Raw genomic sequence first — 21,783 nt, 5'->3', positions numbered from 1 at the left:
AGCTAAGGTTTACTGCACTTTAAGAACTCACACTGACAGCAATGTGTGAATATCATAGGTGCTTTCTTGTTAGGCCCAGTTTAAATGAACTAATAAGGATTATCTAAAAGTTTATGAGACACTGATTTGTAAGATTTCTGGTACAGACACACTTCTAAGAATTTCAGTTCTGTATGGATGTCGTTAGCCAATTAAAATTTCCCTTCAGTTGGGGGAAAAAAAAAACCAACCTGACTGGCAAAGGTGGTTCTCCTGTGTAGATAATACTATATTTAGGTCATAGGTAAAAGCTATGCAAGCGTGTGTATGTTAGTGTTTGTCTAAAAAAGAGCAAACCCATAGCATTGTTTAAATGAGCTACTAGCAGAAATCTGTGTGCATGCCAGCTGGCTGTAATTGGTTTTCTCTGGATTATCTGCAGTTACACATAGAGGATTCTGTGTGGGGAAAGGGTGGTCAGGGCCCTACACCAAATGTTTTTCTTATCCTAACACCTGAGGGCAGCAGATACAGTAAACAAGCAGTTGTTTGTAATGCGAATCTAAGTAACAGGCTGCCTTGGGACTGTTCCCACCCTAAACCCAAACCCAAATGGTTACCCTGTGCCTGACACCCTAGATGCAAACCTATCACTGTGGATGTCAGTTACACACACACTCAGTCTGGCTAAAGACAGAGCTAAAGAGCAAGAGGCAGAAGTGTGGTTAGGGGTGAAGAGGAGGAGCTGCCTTCCGGTTAAAGTGTTTTAGGTCTCAGACACATTAAAAACAGCTGTTAGGTATTAAAAACCAAAGATTGCAACTCACTTTGGTCAGACCCTAAAAGAAGAAATTGAAAATAGTCTTGTGGTTAAAACTGAGAAGCTTCTGGAATTTTGCAAACTGCAGAATATCACAAGAAAAGCTGCCTAAAATAAATGTGCTCCGAAATATAATAAAGCAAAACAGCAGATAACAGGGTAAGGTAACTGCTTCCTGACCACACCCCTTTCCTCTACTCTACACCAACATCTATTCTGGGCACAAATCTTCCCTAAACAATGAATGTTTAATTCTCTGACCTCGAAATTTTGATACATACATTAATATATACTTTCCATTCTATCAATTAAAAATGATTGGGGGGAGCGGGGGAGAGAAAAAGCTAGAGAGACCTAAGGCAGAAAATGCTAGTTTAAGGAAGAAGAGAAGCTCAATTTCCCATATTCTTAGGGATAATTTATAGATTTTTATTATACTGACTTATCAAAAGTTACTATTTTGAAGAGAGAAGTGGCTCAACTTAAAAATGAATTCTACAAATACTTACTAATAAGCATTAACCATGTGCACTGCCAAAAAGTATACGGTCATTTAGTGGCTATTGTCTATTGTTACTAAATCAGAGACTGTAATTTGATTTGTCATAAAGATTATTCTAAAATGCCTTTAGCAGAAATCTTCAGTTGTTCCTTATGTAAAACAGTCTTCTTCCGTTTCACCTCCAAAACACCACCAAAACAAAAACAGCCCAACTTAAAAATATCTGCTATATATGCATATTTATTAATTCAACAGCTATAAAGTCTCCTACAAATTTTAAACTCAGAAGCATTTATTTGGGTGGCCTCTAAATAATAAAACTGTATTTGCTTTTATTAGTTCATTCACTTTTTAGGTAAGAGATTCATATGCACCACATAGACATTTCTATCATTAAATATTTGAAAAGCCTTTTAAAATAAAATAGGAAATTGCTATCTCCCATAACCACCACAAGATTTCCAAGATCTCCATTTTAACTGCTAAACAAAAATTAGAAAAATCTCATTTCCTACTTAAAAGGTCAATTATCTTTTGAAATTTGTGAGGAAAAAGTATCACTTCCAAATCACAGTGCCCACATAAAGTGGTTCTATTTCACAGACCTATCACTTCAACAGCTGAGGGCCACAGATAATCAAGATCATCAAAATACTCCTGGTGATGACTGATTAGGAGTGATTCTTCTCTGCTACTCTAGTGTCTTATTGCTCCCAGGTTCTGTTCACTGAGGTATTAACAACGGTACTCGCCCCAGGTGTCTGTTACTGATTTTTTTCACTTGGTGGAAGCACTGGGCTAATAAGGCAAAGATTACAGATTCCATTTTATAATCTGAGATTTGACTCACAGGAAGGCCAGGGAGACAGAAACTCTCATCCCCAAGACATGTTTTTCATTGGGGTTTAGGTGTAGAGCAGAGTGAGGCCAGAAAGATGCATCAGGAAAAACCCATGGCTACCTCCAAAGAGATGATTCTCAGGGAGAATCCATCACCAGCACATTTCACGTTCACATACTAAAGAAGTTACCCTTTAGATGTTTTCTTTCTATAAGTGAGGTTTCCATTTCCCAGCAAAAGAGAACTATCAACAAATAATTTGCCTAAAATCTCCACAGTGTTATTTGCATAATGCATAACGCAGTTACAATGCCACTGCATTTTTAGAACTTAAAAAACTGAACCCCGAAATAAAAAGTTTTCATTAGAGTTATCTTCAAATGATACTTCCTTAACAATTGACAATAAAGTAGAAATAACTCATTCCCCTCCACCTCCAAACCAATCGTAAAGAAACAAGCTAATACAATAAAATGAGTCTGTTTTAAAAGCTGAAGTAATATTCCCAATGTTCAGCTCCAAATGAGCCAAAGAAGTTCTAATTCTAGATAGCTTATGGGCAGTGAAAGCCATACAGCGCTTCGTTAATTGAAAGATTAAATCAGATTTCTCTCATCAGAGTAGAAAGCACAATACACATATAATCATGAATTTGCTGATTTAAATTCACTTGATTTCATGATAGCTCATGATCTGTTTTTTAGTAATCCTAACTCAGTAAGCCAAACGCTAAAATTCCAAGTGCAAAACATTAAAGGTAGCACTATTTTAAGGCAGTCATTCCTCATAGCAGGTCTTATTTAGCAACAACTGGTCATATATAATGAAAATATCTCCAATGTGTTTAAAAAAACAAACATTTTGCCAAAACACAAATTAATTTGCACTTCTGAAAATAATTTGCAACATCAGCATGTTACTCACTGTTCTCGGGATGGGTGGAGAAAGAGATCCATTTGACATGTATGGGTCATTATTCATATTTGGCATCATTATGTATCCGGAATAACTCGAGTAAGAGGGCCCCTTGTTGTAGAGGCCTCCATCTGGATGCTTTCCTGAGAGAATGCAAAGAACAATCAATGATGCTTTGGTTTTTTTACCACTGTATTTTTCACTGGAAAAGTTAATAGTTCTACAACAAATCAGATCTTACATAAAAGATTCATTTACAAAATACTGTAACTGGATTATGATGATCTATTTTAGATTGACAGTATTTATTCTCTTAAATGGCTTAGCAGTGAACCAGATGTTTTAAAAACATGTGGTTCAATTTACTTCCACTACTGACTGGTGTTTTTACAAAAATAAGTGTTACCCATCTAACTTAATTTGTTCTAATACTAACAAACTGGCCTAAGAAATACAGACAGAGGAAAGGCACATAAAGCTATAATATAAATATATTAGGCCATTCTGGTATACACATACATATACATTAATGTACAAAGTTTACCTTCCAGACAAACTAAAAAATTCTACCTGTGCTTCTGGACTTCTAGATAATTTCTAGATTTTACTGAGGGAGCAACAACCCAAATTAAGTCCAGGAGACTTAATTTTACGTGCTATACTAACATCACTCTGCCAAAGAAATTTGTGTGTTCAGTGCACACATTTCTTCTCTTTAATCTATTTAACTACTTTGTAGCTCAGAAGGAAGCCTGATATTATAGTTCCCTTCTTCCCCTGGCTGACATATTGTATGTGTGAACACTTCATTCTGTTGAGGCCAATTGTAAGTAATTAAGGAGAACAGAAATGCAGAGTTCAACATGGGAACCCTACAGATTCTTTTAAAGTCAGAGGAGTTCTCCTTAAATCTTAAAAAATATGCATAATTTTTCTGATTCTTAGCAGAAGCAGGGAGAAAGTCTGACTCTCATGTTCCATATGCATAGTTCCCAATTTTAATGAAGTTTTATATTTTTACAAGTTAGATTCTTCTTTACTGAGCCATCTTTAGTCTGGACATACAGTGCCTGCTTTCTCACCATAACAAAACCCAGCAATTTTACAAATGAAAGTCCATTTGAAACTATTCTTGTTGGAAAATAAACTGGTAGAGACTGTCACTCTTTATATAACCATGCATGAAAAAATACTAAAGATCTACCACAATTAGAACTTTAGGTAAAATGAGGAAAAGAGAAAAACGTATTATACACATTTCGTTTCCACAAGGAATCTGGAAGCCAACTGAAATCCAAAGACCCCTAACTCATTCAAAGACAGTTTAAAAATTATGTATGTATACATTAGAGATAAGCAGTTAAGTTTCCTGGGTTTTCTTTCCCATTTTGTAAAAATAGCAGGCAGTCTTATCACATCTCATCCAGGTTTCTCGGATGCAAATAAAAACAGTAAAGCATACCTATATTCACAAATTGGCACATGTTAAACGATAACATTGGGAGTGGTATTACTGTCTTACCGTCATCAGGGTGTTCTCTGGCCTTGTCATGGTAGGACTCCTGAGAGCTCTGTGCTTGTCTGGCCACCTAACAGCATGAATCCCCACCCACAAAAGAAAGAAAATCACCTTAGAGTTTGTGACAAAAGTGCTATGTGTATCCACTGGTAACTCGAGGAGGAGGAGGATTAGGTGCAACTCAATCTACTTATTCTATTAATCTATGAGGATAGGCTAGGGCTGACTACTGAGAAATCTTTTTTTCAGCATACATTTTTGAGAATTATCTGCCCAGGACTGGAAAGCATAAAGAAAATAGTAACAAAAACAAATTTGGGAACAATTCATATACTATTCTGACTGCTATTTGCTAAAACACATCAAGGCTGCTTGGATGCCTAAATATGATAGGAATTTGAGTTAACGGGGTTGGTCGTTTTGATAGCTTCTTCACAACCACTGTTTACTTCAATCAGATCTGATTAAAGGAGGGCTGAAATATCACTTTGCAACTGAAAATGACATTTTAAATAAAAACAAGCCCACCACTCACAAAAGGGGGTTTTAGGCAACTGTCCCAAACTGGTTGCAGCAGGAGCTCCACCCCTTATAACCTACCATGGCTGGTTGAGTGCAAGCTTACAAGAGAAAAGTGAACTATTTTGTGGTTAAAGGGAGGAAAATTTGAGAGTAAGGCTACAGACACGTAAAAGGCAGCCCAGTTAATATCAGCTCTGTAACCACCATCCACCCAGCCTCAACCACGTGCAAATCAGTGGTATTACCCTTTCACCATTTTTCTTGGGTCTGCCCCATGCCCACTCACCACCAGCAAAGACGAACAGAGCCCTAGTACCTAGGGGTTCTGGGCTTCAAATGCAGTGCCCTTCTCCCCAATGCAGACACAGGTAGACGATGTGAAGCGGGTGGCGAATTTATTTATAGCAAAAGGACGTACAAACAAAATGAGTAGAAATTTTAAAAGGCCACTCTACAAATATGAGTTTGGCCTCGAGTGTTGTGGATGTTATTTGGTTCTTTAACACGTGTCCTCCTGGTAACCTCCCCCCAATGAACACACAATCACAAATCTTTTAAGCAGATTTGGGGGCATCCTCTCCGCTGCCACGGCCTCCCTCGCCCCCTCCCGCACAATTGGCACGTTGGGATGAAAGATTTAGGGGACAGAACATCCCTACATTCTCTTTAGAACCCAGGCTCCCAGGCCCCCGACTTCCAAAATGCGTACTCACCCCTGCCATTGGGATAAAGAAGGTAACTCAGAGGTGTTCTTAAACTTGCTGTTTAAAACCCAAAATGTCCCCGCCCCCAAAACCTCACACGCCTTCTTTTTGGGGGCAGAAGGATGCCATTTAAGGAAAAAGGATATACCCTCCGAATTTCTTTGGAGGGAAAAAGCGTTGGTGAAATCTTCTGAATGTCAGGACTTTTCTACCGGATTTCCTCCAAAGCGTTTCCCAGTTGTTGAACAAGGGTGGCCAGTGCAGTGTCGGGTATCAGGGTCCATCCGCTCTCCCGCTCCCCCACCCCCAAAGCTCTCAGCTCGGCCTGAAATAGCCCTTCCGCGAGGTCCAGCTCTCGGCTTTCTCTCGCCAGCACCCACGTGTCTCTATTTACTCTACTCGGGTTACCAACGCTATCGCCCGCAGCGGGCCAGAGATCTGATAACGTGCTTTCCACTCTCCCCTGAGTGGGTGCCCTGGCTTCCGCCGCATCTCGACTCTGGCTCGCCTTTCTTTTGCATAGATTTAAGGCCTGATCCGGGCCCAAACTAACCCCCAATATAAACTTTTTTTTTTTTTTTTTCAATTCTTTAAGTGGCTGTGGGTGGAGAAAACTAGCGTTGCGGACCTTACTGCGAGTGCCCCCGCCCTGGGGTGGTTCCGCTCGGCGCGCCCACGGCTCCCCACAGCCAGCCCCGGCACTGGGACTCGGGCGGCGGCAAGGACCGGGTCCCGCACCGCCCCCGCCGCGCGCCCCGCTGGGCGCGAGCCTGGCTCCGCGGCGGTTGGGATGGCCCCGCCTGTCCTCGGCCCACGCCCGCCTCCCCTTCCTTTCTGCCTGTGGCTCTGCTCGTTTCTACCTAAGCTTTTGGTGGTTTAACGCATTTTTGCAGAGACATCTATCGAGAGAGCGGGTGCACTTTGTTTTCCGTCCTACGGAAGAACTTCTCAGTAGTGCTGTTCAGACATCCTCGCTTTAATGCATCGCACATTCTCAACCCCACGAAAACGTCTGAAGGCGAAACGTTATGGGTTAAGGGCCGCAAACCAACAGTTTAGTCACAGAACCCCAAAACGGATCCATTTTGAATGTTTTCCTGCATCCCCCTCCACCTCACACACGCACAAACGAAGAACGTTGACCAAAGTAGCCCAGCCCCTCACCCCATCCCACCTCGGCCCCAGGAGACCTGCTGGGGACCCATCAGCTGGGGCTGTCCAGAGCCTTCCCTCCCTGCTCTTCCCCCGGACCCGCCACGCCGCTCTGGGCAGCGGCCCGCTCACCTCGTGTCCGTTGCTCGCCGGGATGATTTCGGACTCGTTAACCAAGGAGGACTTGATGTCGGCTAAGTCACCTTCCTCTTCAGGGTGACTGATCTCAGCGAAAATCTTCTCTTTCTGGGGATCGCCCTCGTCCTTGAAGGGGATCATCTCGTCCGTGGCGCAGAGTTCCGGGTCCCCCCCGCCGCCGCCTGCCCCGGAGAGTTGGGGCATCCCGACCACTCTGTAATCTCCGCTCCGCTGGGGGAGCACCCCAGGCGACAGCAGAAGAGAGAAAGGGTAAAGGAAAGGTGGGGGAGGAGAAGGAGAATTGGAAGGGTGTGTGAGGGACGACAGCAGGCGGAAGCCGGGCTGGCGAGCGCAGGGCTGGCGGCCGGCAGCCTGAGCAACTGCAGCGGCGTCCGCGTCCCGGCGGCCGTCCGCGTCTTCCCACTCGGCCGAGACCCACGCCGGCACCCGTCCGCGAGGCCGAAGGACACAGGGCTGCGAGGGCCGCCGCTGCCGGCGCCTCTGGGGGCGTCTGCGCCGTGCAGCGTGGCGCACGCTAGGCTAGACTGCCCGGGCGGCCACCCGACGCCCCCAGCGTCTCCCGGGTCGTAGGAGGTTCGAGTCTCCGAAGTGCAGAGGAGGGTCCGCCGGCGCGTCTCTACGCAAATCTCTCCACCTCAGCTCCCCCGGAGGCCGATCTGGGAGTTTGTTTCCCGGAAAAATAAGGGACTCGGGCAAAACGGCTCCGTTTGCCCCAGTAGAGACGGTGCAAGGAGAATCAGAAGATAATGAATGTCCACTTCCTGGAGAGCAAAAAAAAAAAAAAAAAAAAAAAAAGCCACCAGGGTTGGAGATGTCCGTTTTAGAGCTTCTTGTTTCCTTCCCTTTCGCTTCGGTTTTCCTTCTCCAGGCGAATTTAATCTGCCGGAGGAGAAGGTGGGGGCGGAGGAGGAGGGGAAGAAAAGGAAAAGAAGTTTGCCAAGAATAAAGTTTGTGCGTGCAAGCTCAGGGAGTCGGCAGTGGAGGGCACGGCTGGGTCTCGGGGAGTCACAGCAGGGACCGCGGACCCAAAAGCTTCTGCCCGGAGCTGGAGCCGAAACACACACAGCCCGACCCCTCTTTGTTCCCGGCTCGAGTTTCTCAGTCTGGCTCGCTCGCTGGCTCGCTGCTCTCCACGCCTCCGCCCGGCCGCTTGTCAAAGCAAAGAGCTGCACCCCTCGGGTTCGCCCGGCCCGGGGGAGGGGGACGCCCAGAGCTTGGCGGCTTGCGGGGCTACGGGCGCGTCCTGGCTCTTCGGCCTGAGAGCGCGCAGCCTGATCCCTCCTCCGCGCCCGGCCCCGCAGGTGAGCGGCTGCGCCTCCCCACCGCTTCTCCTCCTCCCGCGCCTCGCCGGCGCTGAAAAGCTACCCACTTGCGTCGCTTCTCCTCCCCTTCCCCTCCCCCGCCTCCAGCTTTCCTTGGCTGCCCGCTGGGAGGGAGGAGGGGGACGGCGAGAAGGAGCTGGTGATTGAGGACTTTTTTCTTTTCCCAGAGCCTGTAGGACTAGTCCTAGTTTTGGGGTGTGTATGTCTGTGTGTGTGTGTGTGTGTGTGTGTGTGTGTGTGCGCGAGAGAGAGAGAGAGAGAGAGAGAGAGAGAGAGAGAGAGGGAGCGCGCGCGCGCGTGCGGAGAGCGCCTAGAAAGAAGATTCAGGCAACTTGGCGAAGGAAGGATCCCGCGCTTCTTGTGACCCAAGGAAGGCACGTTTTTGCCCGCGTGAAACTGACAAGAAACTGCGGGAATGGTTTATTAACTTCATCATCTAAGTATCTCTTCTCTTGCTCCCTTCCCACCCACCCCCCTTCCTCTACCAGTCTCTCCCCCACCTCCTTTCCGCCTCCCTCTCTCCCTCCTTGGCTCTGGCAGTGGGAAGAAGATGAAAGAGAAGCCGCCGCAGCTGTGATCGACACCACATTGATAGATGCTCTGACAGGGGATGAGGCGGGAATCAGGGCAGAGGGAAGGGGGAAAACATAACACATTGCTCAGCTAATAAGAGAACGGAAGCAAGAAGAACAAGAAAGAGTTGTGGCTCTCCTAAATACATTGTAAAGGGACAAGGGAACACATGCCAGTAAAAAATTAAATTTCCAGGCTTACCGAGAAAAATAGGACGAGGAAGAAAAGACTGAAGACTGAATCTTAATTATCGCTTTTTAAGCAAGCTCTTGTTCATTACCTCCTCACCATGGGATGCACAAGGAGACTTACGCGAGGTCTCTCGTGGATTTTTGAAGATACACGCCACAATATGTGGGAACCTCGTAGAGAATGAAAAAACAACCCAAGTAGGGGGAAGAAAAGGCAAAGGGACCAAGGAGAGTGAAGCCAGTAGAAGGAGGGAGAACAGGGCAGTCTCTGGCACCTCGGACTGTGTGCTCAAAGGGACTCTTGAAGATGCAAATCGGAATCCAACCTCAAAAATTCCCCAGCCTTCACCGTCTCTTTGATGCATTTTGTACAAGGACAGGACTTTTAAGGAGATGCTTTGTGAAAGTTACAGTATAAGCGAAGCTGAAGTTTGAAAACACATTACATTTTGTTCCTTGGCTCTCAAACCCCCTCAGTTAAAAATCCAGGCAAAATTATTATACCCAATACAGTAGCCATCTGTAAAACCTCAGAACAGTAAACAAGGAGCAGGAAGAAATATCTCCACCTCCCTTAAATTGAAAATAGGGAAAAACATCACAGAATCAGACTTTAGCTTTACTGTATAGGAATAATCATGCAAAAATCCCTTTTCTTTTCCTAAGGGGGAATCTGCATGCTGCTAGATGTTGTCTAAAGATCTTAACAATGCTCTAAATGAGCACTCAAAACTTCGTCTACTGTTAATTACTTGACAGAGATGGGAATTCACTAGGAAGCAATTTTTAAAACTATATCATTTAAAGGATTCAGTTGGTCGCATAAATCATGACCAAAGTCACACGGTATATTCTATCCCGGGATTGGGGTCAAATTAAAGAGCTGGTGATGGGAGCCTGGAAGAGTAAAACATTAAATACGCTGTAAATAGCTGACAAGCTACACCTGAGAGAAAACAAAAACAATAAGCTGCTACAATGTGTAAGGCAATACTGAAAAGATTTGGGGGGGAAAACCCTGTTTAATTTTTTGGCGGGTAGCATTATGCAATTTCCCTTGAAGTTCTGTACCAGGGAGAGGTAAAGTTTCAGACATGTGAACATGTAGCCATGCCAGACATTTATACCCTCTGTTCTGAAAAAAAACAAAAACATGGGAAAACAAAGTCAGAAGTCCTTCCACAAATGCGCCAGTTTGACTGATAGGAAAAGAAGTAAAAAATGCAGTTTCACCAAAGCAGCCAAAGTAGACGTTCCTTTTCATCAAACTGTCAAGGGGCAGGGAGGGGGTGACAGAATGGCCATGGGGTATTTTCTGGGAGCCAAAGAGATTAAATGACGACTCTTACATCCCCCCCCCATGTTAAAGTGTTGCAACTAATTCGAATCCCATTTACTCCTTCATGTTAATTATCTGGACTCCCTGAGTCATATGGAGCTCAGCTCCAGGTGTCCTGGAGATTAGGAGCTCTTGAAGATGGAAAATTTTAAAACAATAACTAGTGGGAACTGATTACCAGAAGGGAGGAGGGTAGGTGGCTGCGTTTTGTATTTTGCGGCAAACCTCTTCTTTGGGAACATTGTTTCTAACGAAATCACCCTGTGCCTTGCTCTATTTGTGTGGCTGTTTACCTTCCCCGTGTCGTGCGGGGTGATGGCTGATGGTCCTTAGCATTGTTGCAAATCTTCTGATGAGGTGCACTTAAAAGAGGCTTTGCTAGAAAATACTGACTCAAGTTTTCTTTAAGCTTTGCCTGGGAGAGAGATTGATATTTCCATGTGAAGTCTCTGAGGGAGGGGGAGCTAGAAGACGCAGGAGGGGAGAAATAACTCTGGGGAAAACGTTCCTCCCTCCCTGCAGGTTCGGTGAAGTTCCTGGCAAAGGCATTTATGTAAGGTCTCTTCGAATTCTTGCGGGGGATGCCATTATAAAGCCGCCTCTTCAGGCGCAAGGTCCGGGATGTGGTGGGTGCTGGGCGGGAGAAAGACCGCCGCCCGCCGCCCCCTTCCCTCGGATGTAGAGGCAGGTTGTTCGTGTGAACTCGAGCGAACGACTGGAGGTTGGTTGGTGCAGGTTCACTCCTTCAGGATGTGGGTTTCAGGGGGCGTTTTGATGTGATTTAATTCCGACCGTGAAACAATTGCTAGAGGGTGGCTGGATTGCTGTTGGTTTTTCCCCTCTTGGTGGCTTTGGTTGGTTGGGGTTTAGTTTGGGAGCGAACTTGTTTTATATCAACACTTCCTTCGGCGCGGGGCGCCGTCGCCAGCGCTGACCGTGGAGGCGAGGCGCCCAACCCGCGCGGGAACAGAGACGCGGCCGCAGAGACGCGCCTTGAAGCCCGCGGGGTAAACGGGGCCCAGCCCCCCTAGGGTGCGGACTGGGGAACTAGGGGATGGACCCCCACCTCCTAATAGAGACCCCTCCCCCCACCCCCGGCGTTACTGCTGCCAAGTCGAGTCAGCTACAGACACTCAAGTGAGTCCTTAATTACAGGGAGGAGAGAAAAGCGCAGTGCCCTTCAGAGCCCTCTCCGCCTCCTCAGTCCTAACCCCCCCGCCCAGGCTCCGGGTCTCCCCCTCCCCCGCCCTTTGTGTGGCCTGGACTCTCTCCCAGCTACAACTTTGGTGGGATCCCAGAGGAAGGAGGTGGCGGGGGCCTACGGAAGAGGATGCTGGAAGAGAGAGAAGCAAGGGTGAAGGACTAGAAGAACGATGTAATTCCAGAGAAAGAACTCCGGCACCCTCGATTTCCCACCCCAGTGTCACCAGAGGACTAAAGCTGTGGGCATCTTCGGTTTAACGGAATTCTCAGAAAGCGAGAGGTGGGGGGAGAGGGAAATGGCAGTTTGTGTCCCAGGGGTTCTTCCGCTTCTTCGTGCCTCCTCCTAAGACAAACTCAACACCCACCACCACCACCACCACCACCACCACCCGCCCGACTAACAGAGAACTCGTGGGACGGTGAAAAGCCGTTCCCAAATCCGGCCCCCTGCGGATGCCGGGCTTCCGCGGGGCCGGCGCCGGTTGGCGTCCGTAGCTCCGCGCAGCCTCCCGGGTCCGCCCACGGAACCCGCCGCGCCGGCGCGACCCCCTCCCCCAGAGCCCTCGGGTGGCTTCTCCCGCGCCCTCCCGGGATGCTCCTGCCGGCCGGGCCGACCTCCGCGTCCGCATCTCTCTGGGGGGGGCGAGGGGACGGGACCGATGCTCTCCTGTCCAAGGGGCCAGGTCCTCCCAGGGCCCGCCAGAAGAGCCATACCCAACCCCACCGTCTGTGGGCAAGGCCAGCAGACCCTCTGCCCACTCGCAGGCCAGGGCTCACGACCCGAGGGCGCCCAGAGGGAGAGGAGGCAAGCTGGGGCGATCGCGACGGGAATGCGGGGCGGGCGCACAGGAGCATAATGGCTAGAAAGGGCCCTGCCACATGCCCTCGCGGCTCGGCTCCGCGACGGGGACCCCTTGGCTCGTGCGCAGAGGAGCCAGCGATACGTCTGGAAGGGTCCCCAGAATGGAGTGGAATGGATGTGGGAACTGGAATGCAGTCCCGAGCCCCAGGACCGCTCTCCTAGTGGGCTGGACGTAAGATTCTTTTCCTTCCTTTCTGAAAACTTCTCAGGCGACTTAAAGTTGGCGTGCGGACCGGCCTCAGGCTGCCGGCGGGTAGCGCAGCCACGGCGTCCCTCCCTGGGGCCCCCCCTTCCCTCCGCCGCCAGTCCCCCTCCACCCACCCTCCGGCCGGGGACGCGCGCGGGACTGCCGCGCCGAAAGGCCGCCCGCGCGCGCGAGCTGCGCCTTATATCCGCGGAGGGCGGCGCCTGCGCAGGGCCCGGCGCGGCGGCCCGGCCTTTGAAGTCCCGGCGGCTGCCGCTTTCATCCTTTCTTTTTTCCCTTGCAGGCCCCTTTGTGTGACTAAATTTGGCAAGAATATGGATCCGAGCCAGTCTTTCCACGTGTGCTCCCAGCTCCCAGCTGAGAAGGCCAAGGGTTCTCTTCCGGGTAAGGAGACAGGGAGAAAGATCAAAGAGTTTGGGGAGCTGGATCTGAAATGTGAATTGAAAATAAAAATCAAGCCTGGACACATTCCAGTTTCTAAAGCAAAACCAACCCTCAGCAGAGGCTGTCTCCCTCTGCCTCTCTTTCTCCCTTTGCTCCCTATACTCTTTCTCGCAACCGTTCTTAAGCACATGGAGTGAAATAAAGAGCACAGAGGGAAACAGTTTCTCCAGATTTGGTTTTGCAGTAATTTTATTAGGGAAAATATCTTGTTCGTAATTACCATTATGTGAAGTCGAATTTCTTCAGCTATAAATACTGTCTCATTTCAGTATGCTTCACACTTTCTTCTGCGGCCACATTTAGAAAGAGAACGTTGACAGGAGACGTGTGCATACGTTGGTTGTGCAAAGTGCTTCTTTTTCTACACACCAGTACAGTGTGCCACTTAATTTTCCTTCCATGGCAGTCTGGAGAACCAATGTTAAGATTATTTTTACCAAAGCACTCACTATCACAGTTGGTCTCTATGATTTGAAATCCTCCTCTTGATAGACTTTGGAAAAATCTTCTGACACGCTGACTAGCCAGAAAGTTTCTGTCTTTATGGCAAACAAACAGACAAACAAAAAACAAAACCTCTCAGGTCTTTTCTTAAATATACTGCTTGATCAGTATTCTGTTGTTTCAGAAATAACCAGTATAAAGAGACAGCTTTGCAATAGTGTAATGCAGAGTCAGAAATCCTGCATTGGAGGTGGATGCTGCCACTCGGTCTCTGCTGTGGTGACTGCAGGCAAGCTATTTAAGTCTCCCAAACTCGGTTTCCTTTCTGCAAAATAGGTGTAATAATAGCCTACTTGACAAGGCTGTTGTAATAATTCAGTGAGATAATGCACGTGAAAGTACATATAAATGTAAGTTACAAAGCAAAGGTGATGCCTTAAGGAGTAAGTTTCGAACAAAAAATGTCTAAAGCACTAGGAATCTTTACCACAGGGGCAAATGGGAGTGGTTTCACACTGAGACATCCACTGCTGTGACCATCTCCACATCTGCAATAGCTGTGTTACAAAGGCACCAAAGTCACCTTAGCATTTGTTATCCCCAGAGTGAGCGAGTGTGATGGGAGGAAGAATGTTCCAAAGAGAGAGGGAACTTAACTCTCATCAGGTTTATGATGAGCTCTTGATGAATTAATAAGTGGATGAAGAAAAATGGCCCTGAATATAGAATATTTTTTTGTGAGGCGTTTGACACAGCTCACAATAACTCTGTGAACAGCCTTGGTAATGTGGTGGCCTGTGAAAGGATTAGCATGTATGTGGATAAAATAGTCCAAACAAAAACAGAAATAACACAAGAGGAGTGACTAGAAAGATATATAAGAGGTGTTTCTTGGGATACCTGAATTTATGTTTCTGAATAGAATGTGATTACATATTTAGATTGATTCATCTCCAGTTTATAGGCAGTAAGGATTATGGCTAGAGCTGGATATAAGGTGGCAGGAGTGCCACATGTGTAGCACAATAGGGCATTTAGCTGAGTGTGCTTCTTGATCATGATCCTTGCTAACCTAAGGTAACCCCGTCTCTGGAGTCATTTCCTGGACTCCACCTCCCAGTGTAAATTTTTCACTATGACCTGTGTACAGGGTGATGAAAGCAGGAGTAAGGGTGGTTTCCAGTGTTCCGGTCTCCTTTTACTGTGGCCCAAGGCTGCCCAGGTACAGAATCCTCCTGGGATGTTCCAGCCCTTTGGACTGCCTCTGCCAGCAGCAACATGCAGATTAGTGTTGAAGGGACCCTATAGGAATTTGGGGGTGGGGGGGGGCAACAGAGGGGACTTGGGAGGGGAGACCCTTCTATTTTTAGCATATCTTTTCCTAAATGTCCCAGAGTAGAAGTGAATGCTGATTGAAATTACTGGTCAACTTCAGTCCTTCCTTCCACTCTTTTTTATAGATGAAGCTTTGGTTTTTTTTTTTTGTTTGTTTGTTTTTTATGGCTGCACCTGCAGCATATGGAAGTTCCCAGGCTAGGGGTAAAATTGAAGCTACAGGTCTATGGTCTATACTGCAGCTCATCACAATGCTGGCTCCTTAACCCACTGATCCAGGCCAGGGATCGAACTGGCATCCTTATGGATACTTGGATTCTTAAACTGCTGAGCCGCAACAGGAACTCTCTAGATGCAGCCATTTTGAAATTTATTCTTGACTGGAAGAGTGACATGGGCCAAGATGCTGAGGGTTCTGTCTTATTTGGGGAGAAGGCAGAGGGGAGGCCCTGAAAATCCTCAAGGAAAACCTGGGGCCCTCTTGAAGAAGATAAATTCTCTGAAGGGGAAGGGGGCATGGCTAAAAGATTCTCTGATTTTTATAAATCCGTTTCCTCATTGAGTCTGGTAATAGGGGTGTTTCTTGAATTGTGGTACATGTACCTCTTAAGATGGACGACCTCTGTGGTCCTCCCAGGCTCCCTGGGCTGTAGGAGCAGGGCTCTGGTCTCTGTCAGCATTGGGCCAGCGCCTAATCCTTGGTTTGAGGCTAGAAGCCAAAGCCACAACCTTCTTGCCTGGAGGCAAGAGCAGTACCAACAGAGCCATATGGAGATTAATGCAGAACAAGGTCATTAGTCTCATTGTTTATCCAGTTACGCGCAGCACAGATTTGTGTAAATTTCAGCTACAGTCGTTGCAGCCTGCCTTTGATGTGTATAATCTGTACATTTTAGTGCTCCAGGAAAGTGCCTGACTGACATGAACTACATCCAATGCCCAGAAAACACATCTACACAGGCATAGTAAAGCATGGATTTGAACAATTTTCCACTGAGTTCCATCACAGTAAATAAATCAACCTGGAGGGTCAGGATTGAGCATCCTTTTTATCAAGACATGACTTTTGAGGATACTTGTGATTGATTTTTATTTGTTTTCATTTGAAACTGGGTACCTACTTTAAGCCTTCATTTACCTCTCAGAGGAGGAAGGATTGGCCTATGTAACATTTGATCTTGAGGATGCTTTTCTTTATTTTGAGTGCTTCTGTCCATAAAAACAGACTCATTGAGTGGAGTTATCTAGACTAAGTGATATATTTATCCAAAACACAGCTTCTGGTTCTTTCCTTAACTCTGTCTCTTGTGTGCAGCTATGCTTAACTTTAATTCCGAATTATTAATTATGGGAATAATTCAGAAGGTAGGCAGAACCAATGTAAATAGTTTGGGCTACAAAATTGTCATCTAGGTCAATGAACAGTTTTCTTTGGCAAAAATAAAGCTGATTTGCTTGATCTGAATCTAACTTCAAGGTCCTACAAGCCCACTCTGCCAATTACAGATCTCAAGTCCATTTCCCTTTGGTTAAATTGGTAGAAAGCAAGGGACAGAGATAAATTACTACCCTATGAAGTTTGATAGTGATTTTTGACTGCCAGTTCAGATAACCATAGACTCTCAAATATATTTGGAGACTTGAATTATCCAGATATTTGACCTCTGCTGTTCAAATTCTCTGGATAATTTTTAGATTATTTTACTTTGTATTGCAGGAACAGCAAATCTCCAGTGGCTGAGTTGGGCAGACCTCATAAGATCTCTCTTGCACTACTGCAGTAGTCTCCTAACTGGTCTCTGGCTTCCACTCTTGCTGGGTTCCACACGGGCGCCGCAACAGCCCATGTGTCACAGAGCAGCTAGAGCCCTCCTTGAACGCGTTCTAGGTGTGGTGGCTTCCAAGTCACTGCATGAACTGGCTCCTGATTTGTTCTCCTTCTGCTTCTTCTTCACTGCTCTCTAGCACCACTGATTCTCCTGCTGCTCCTCCAGAGTGTAAAGCATGAATGGGCATGCACACACACTGTGGTTCTTGCTTCTTCTGCCCAGAAGCTCCTGGCCAGGTCGATGTTCACAGGACTCACTTCATCACTTCATGTTTCTGCTTTGATAACAGCTGCTCAGACCTTGTTATCTGAAAAATAGCCCACACCACCTCACCCAGTTTTATAGGCACTCCATCTTTTACAGCCTCATCTCTCCTCCCTCTCACTGCCTGGCAAATTTTTGATACTTATTTATTACCTTTTACTCCCACGAGAACGAAAGTTCTATGAGAGTAGGGACTTTGTTGTACCTCCACTGCCCATGACAGCCCTTGGTGCACATACACTAGATATGCATTGAATAATTAATTAATATAGCTTTAGACCCCTCAGCTTCCTCATCTATAATCCCTCTCATGGAAGTGCACATATTTTTGGTATAAAAATTACGTGGCATATAGTATAAACACTGAGTACATAGTAACTATAATTTTGTAGATTAGCAATTCCAACTGAAGTATAACACATGTCATACATATAATTTCAAATTAAAAAGCTAGAAAGAAACAGGCTAAACTAATTTGCTTTTGTCTTTTTATGGCCGCACCCACAGCATATGGAAGTTCCCAGGCTAGGGGTTGAATCAGAACTGTAGCCACCAGCCTAAGCCATAGTCACAGTAACACCAGATTCGAGCTGCATCTGCAACCTATACCACAGCTCATGGCAATGCCAGATCCTTAACCCACTGAGCGAGGCCAAGGATCAAACCTATGTCTTCATGGATACTAGACAGATTTGTTTCCACTGAGCCACGAAGGGAGCTCCCTACGTTAATTTTAATGATGTATTTTGTTTAATCCAGGTATCTACTACCATTTCAACATGTAATCATTATCAAAAGTTATTAATGACAGCTCTTAACATTCTTTATTTCATATTGAGTTTTTCAAACTTGGTGTGTCATCCCCATACCTCCTTCTCCCAACAGACCAACCCCATTTCGAGGGCTCAACAACACGTCTGTAGTAACATGAATGCAGCTGTAGTTGTTAACTCTTTAATGACAAGTTTTTGATTCGTCTTTGGAGCCCCCACCCCCACCTTGCACAATTCCCTTGAAAAAGTAGGTAATTTTGTATGAAAGACTATCACAGTATGTTGTTATATGCTATTTTTCATGGCAAATATAGGCTTTCACCTGTACTGGAGGGTGAAACAAGTTTTTTGTGAATTAGATTGAGATTGTGAACGTCATCTTAAATGTACTTTGCTCATAATTAGGGGCTCGGTGAATAGTTGTGGTTCAGATGTGTTGCTGAATTGTTTCTTTGAGTCTTTTTCTACATTCTAAATAATAGATTTACTATTGAACTTTGGGAAACATGTAAGCTGAAGATTTCCTGTATCATATTTTCAAGAATGACTTTCCCCTCCCCTGCAAAACTGCTAAGTGTGAAGTTCTCTAGTATCAAGGATTTGTCAGGAAGTATATAACATGGCGAGCTCCCACTCCCACCCAGACTCACTTTCAGCTCTACGTCCTCAATTGTTTCTTGGCCACACATGGGCCAGATAGTAACCAAAACACCTTCATAAGGCATTAGCTTTAGGCTTAGGCAAATGCTTTATTGTTGAAAAAATCATTCTGCCCATTTCAGAGATGCAACAAAAACAGGATAATTTCCTGGAAGAAATGGGTAAAGAATCATCTGGTGAGTTACCTACCTCCACGGCCTTGATGTGCTTTTACAGTAGAGATGAATTACTTGGATATAAGTACATAAGCATGTCATCCTTTACTGTGACCTTGAAAGTTACCTATAGGTTCTTTCATCAGACATACAGAGAATTAAGGATTAAGCTTATGCCTCTACTAAAGTGAAGAGTGTTTTAAAGGAAAACAGTTGTGTTAACAATGACTCTTGGAGTTCCCATCGTGGCTCAGTGGTTAACGAATCCGACTAGGACCCATGAGATTGCGGGTTCGATCTCTGGCCTTGCTCAGTGGGTTAAGGATCTGGCATTGCTGTGAGCTGTGGTGTGGGTCGCAGACACAGCTCAGATCTCGCATTGCTGTGGCTGTGGTGTAGGCTGGCAGCTACAGCTCCAATTGGACCCCTAGCCTGGGAACCTCCATGTGCCAGGGGTGCGGCCCTAGAAAAGACAAACAAAACAGAATAAAAAACAATGATTCTTGAAATTATTTTGCCAGCAGAAAGATCATGAAATGTATATTCAAAAGACTTTTGAGATGTTTATAGAAATGTAGGTTATAACTTTGAAAGTGCTAGTTGTTTGAACCAGGGAATTTATTAAATAATTTCTAATATAGCCGTACAGTGAAGTGCGCAGCTATCAAAATGACATCACACAATTTTTATTCGCATGAGAGGTTATTAGTGATATATTGCAGAGTGGGAAAAGCAGATCATAAAAGAGTAAGTGCAGTCCTATCTAATTTGAAAAAAAATCCCTCTGTGCATATCATTTATTTGCATGTAAACTCTATGAAGTCGGGCACTGTCTTGCTTACCACAGTATCCCTGGTGCCTAGAACAAGTCCTGTCACTAAGTCAGTACCTACTGAATATATCCAGAGTTGTCACTAAAGTACAATAGTGGAGATGCGTGTGGTTTTATCTTCTTTGTGCTTTAAAAAACCTTTATATGCACTGATTCAATATTAATAAAAGAAGATAAAGTTAAAATGTAATATGATTAAAAAGATTTTAAAAATAAGCTGGTTCTAGAGAATTTTTGACAATAATAAAAACAGAAAGAAAAAAAAGTAAGAAATCATCAAGGAAAAGAAGAGGGGCAGCAGTGGTAGTGGTAGAGCTACTGTGTTATAGCATACACAATTTCAAGGCCAACTGGTAGGTGTGTGGAAGGGGCTCTCAACCGTTTGTAGTAATCAGAAAGATGGACTTTTTTATTTTTAAGGTAAAATTAAACAGTGAAATGTGTAGGTCTTAAGTGTACAATTCAGTGGGTTTTGATAAATTTATATACTTGTGGAGTCACCACTCTAATCAAGATACAGAACATTTCAACTATCCCAGAAATTCCGCTATGGATGAACTTCTAGTAAAGCACCTTTTTAAGCTACATTTTTGGCAGCAGGTCATGTATTGTAAGACTTTTATTTATTTATTTATTTTTGCTTTTTAGGACTGCACCTGCGGCATATGGAAGTTCTGAGGCTAGGAATTGAATCGGAGCTGCATCTGCTGGCCACAGCAATGTGGGATCCAGGCTGTGCCTGCGAGCTGCACCACAGCTCATGGTATCGTATCCTCTTGGATACAAGTTAAGTTCGTTACTGCTGAGCCACAGTGGAAATTCCTAGACTCTTTATTGACTGCTTTGCACATGTCCTTTAAACTCCGTGATTTAATTTCTCTGTTTGAAAAACTTGTCAGATTAGAATATACCTTTCTAGAAAATGTGCTAATAATCTATTTTATAGGAAGGGAAGAAATGGCACTCACAGTATGTGGTTGACTATTGAAATGCTGAATTGAAACACCAAGTGAATTAATTTAAATATTTGTATTGCAAATTGTTTTTCAATCTAGTAGATGAAATAATATTTGTGGTCCTAACAGACACAGCAGTCAGAAGAGGTCTTGGGTGCTCCAGGCATGGATGTTTTGGGGGAAGAAAGTTGAGAACGAAGCAATGGGGTGATTTTCAGAGGCAGCTGCATCCCAGAGACTTGGCAATGTGGGGATCTTCGGTGGGTATAGAAGAAGTGGAGCAATACAGCAGATCTCTGCAGACTCCAGCGCCTGCCTGCTAAGCTCAGCATTCCTTTGGGCTCTGTCTGATCTAGTCCACTGAATTTATGCAGTTGAGCACAGCAAACAGGAGGGTCTCTTGGCTGTAGCACAAAGTTGTACTCATTGGGGGAAAAAAAGCACATTTCCTGGATTTCTCTTATGGGAAGTGTTAAAATATACAGACGGGATGTAGTCTGATGTGTTTCCCCTTTGTTGTGAGATAGTTGGCATTCTTGTCGTCTCTGTCGCTATCTCTTTCTTTCTCTAATGTGAAAATAAACCTGATCTTGCAGGAAGGGGGAAATTTCATCAATTTAAATGTGGGTTCAAATGCCTATGCCAGAACAATCTGATGAGTTAACAGGTCAGAATCATGCAAAAGAGGGCTGTGGAATGAATTGCAGTGTTTCAGATCGGATGACTTCTTAGCTAAGATCAGAACTTCTTGGATTACTCTACTGGTAGTCCAGAAGGACGTGGCATGCTGTGAGGGAAATAAAAACAATACTGTGAAAACAGCCTTCGGGGTTTCCTCCAGGTATGGATGGCAGAGCACTCCCGAGCTGGTGTCTTGCTTCTCCATGCTTTTCATCTGTCCCTCTTTCTTCATGGACCCTGCAGCATGTGGGGTGTGAAATCACTTGATAAACTGTTTCCACTGGTGAGCTACAAGAATTTCATCGTTTGACCCTTGAAAATGAAGGGAGATGAAAACAGATAGGAAGGATGATTTGGTACCCAGGGTGGTGAATTGGTCACCAAAAAGGGTCACCTAGGTAAGAAACACCTTTGCATAATGGCTATATGAGTAAGAAATTGTAAGTGAGCTGAAGACCAAGGTAACAAAAAAGATTCATTTCTATGAGAAGGCCATTGAACAGAGAGCAACAATAAAAATTAAGTTATAATCTGAGAAAAAGAAGCGAGAGGAAGTTTACTTTTTATCTAAATACTTTCTTCTGTCTCTTCTCACTTGTAAA

The 21,783-nt window shown here is 45.2% G+C and overlaps 1 protein-coding gene and 1 long non-coding RNA gene across 22 annotated transcripts in view; one reads left to right on the top strand and one right to left on the bottom strand.

The window, feature by feature from the left end:
* Positions 1 to 8,445, bottom strand: part of LEF1 (lymphoid enhancer binding factor 1) — a 118,994-nt gene extending 110,549 nt beyond the window's left edge. For 11 of the 17 annotated variants that reach the window (XM_021100273.2, XM_021100272.2, XM_084970637.1 and 8 more), the window contains exons 1-3: positions 7,087 to 8,445; positions 4,580 to 4,646; positions 3,067 to 3,200 (exon numbers count right to left, since the gene is read on the bottom strand). In XM_021100273.2, the coding sequence (XP_020955932.1) occupies positions 3,067 to 3,200; positions 4,580 to 4,646; positions 7,087 to 7,296 (411 nt within the window). In that variant the 5' untranslated portion in view covers positions 7,297 to 8,445. 17 annotated transcript variants of the gene reach the window in all.
* A 3,865-nt stretch (positions 8,446 to 12,310) lies between these two features.
* Positions 12,311 to 21,783, top strand: part of LOC100738196 (uncharacterized) — a 282,304-nt gene continuing 272,831 nt past the window's right edge. For 3 of the 5 annotated variants that reach the window (XR_014813233.1, XR_014813235.1, XR_014813236.1), the window contains exons 1-2: positions 12,311 to 12,546; positions 13,092 to 13,192. This is a non-coding gene — a long non-coding RNA (uncharacterized LOC100738196). Of the gene's footprint in view, positions 12,776 to 13,091; positions 13,193 to 21,783 lie in introns of all 5 variants that reach the window. The other 2 variants (XR_014813234.1, XR_014813237.1) reach the window with 1 other exon arrangement.

Source organism: Sus scrofa, chromosome 8 (assembly GCF_054392235.1).
Source record: "Sus scrofa isolate SSC_HxYL_T2T_F1_AM1 chromosome 8, Sscrofa_HxYL_maternal_Yorkshire_Landrace_v2.0, whole genome shotgun sequence".
Classification (NCBI taxonomy): domain Eukaryota; kingdom Metazoa; phylum Chordata; class Mammalia; order Artiodactyla; family Suidae; genus Sus; species Sus scrofa.
Note: the sequence above shows the minus strand (reverse complement) of the source record. Positions and strands in the feature narration are given on the sequence as shown.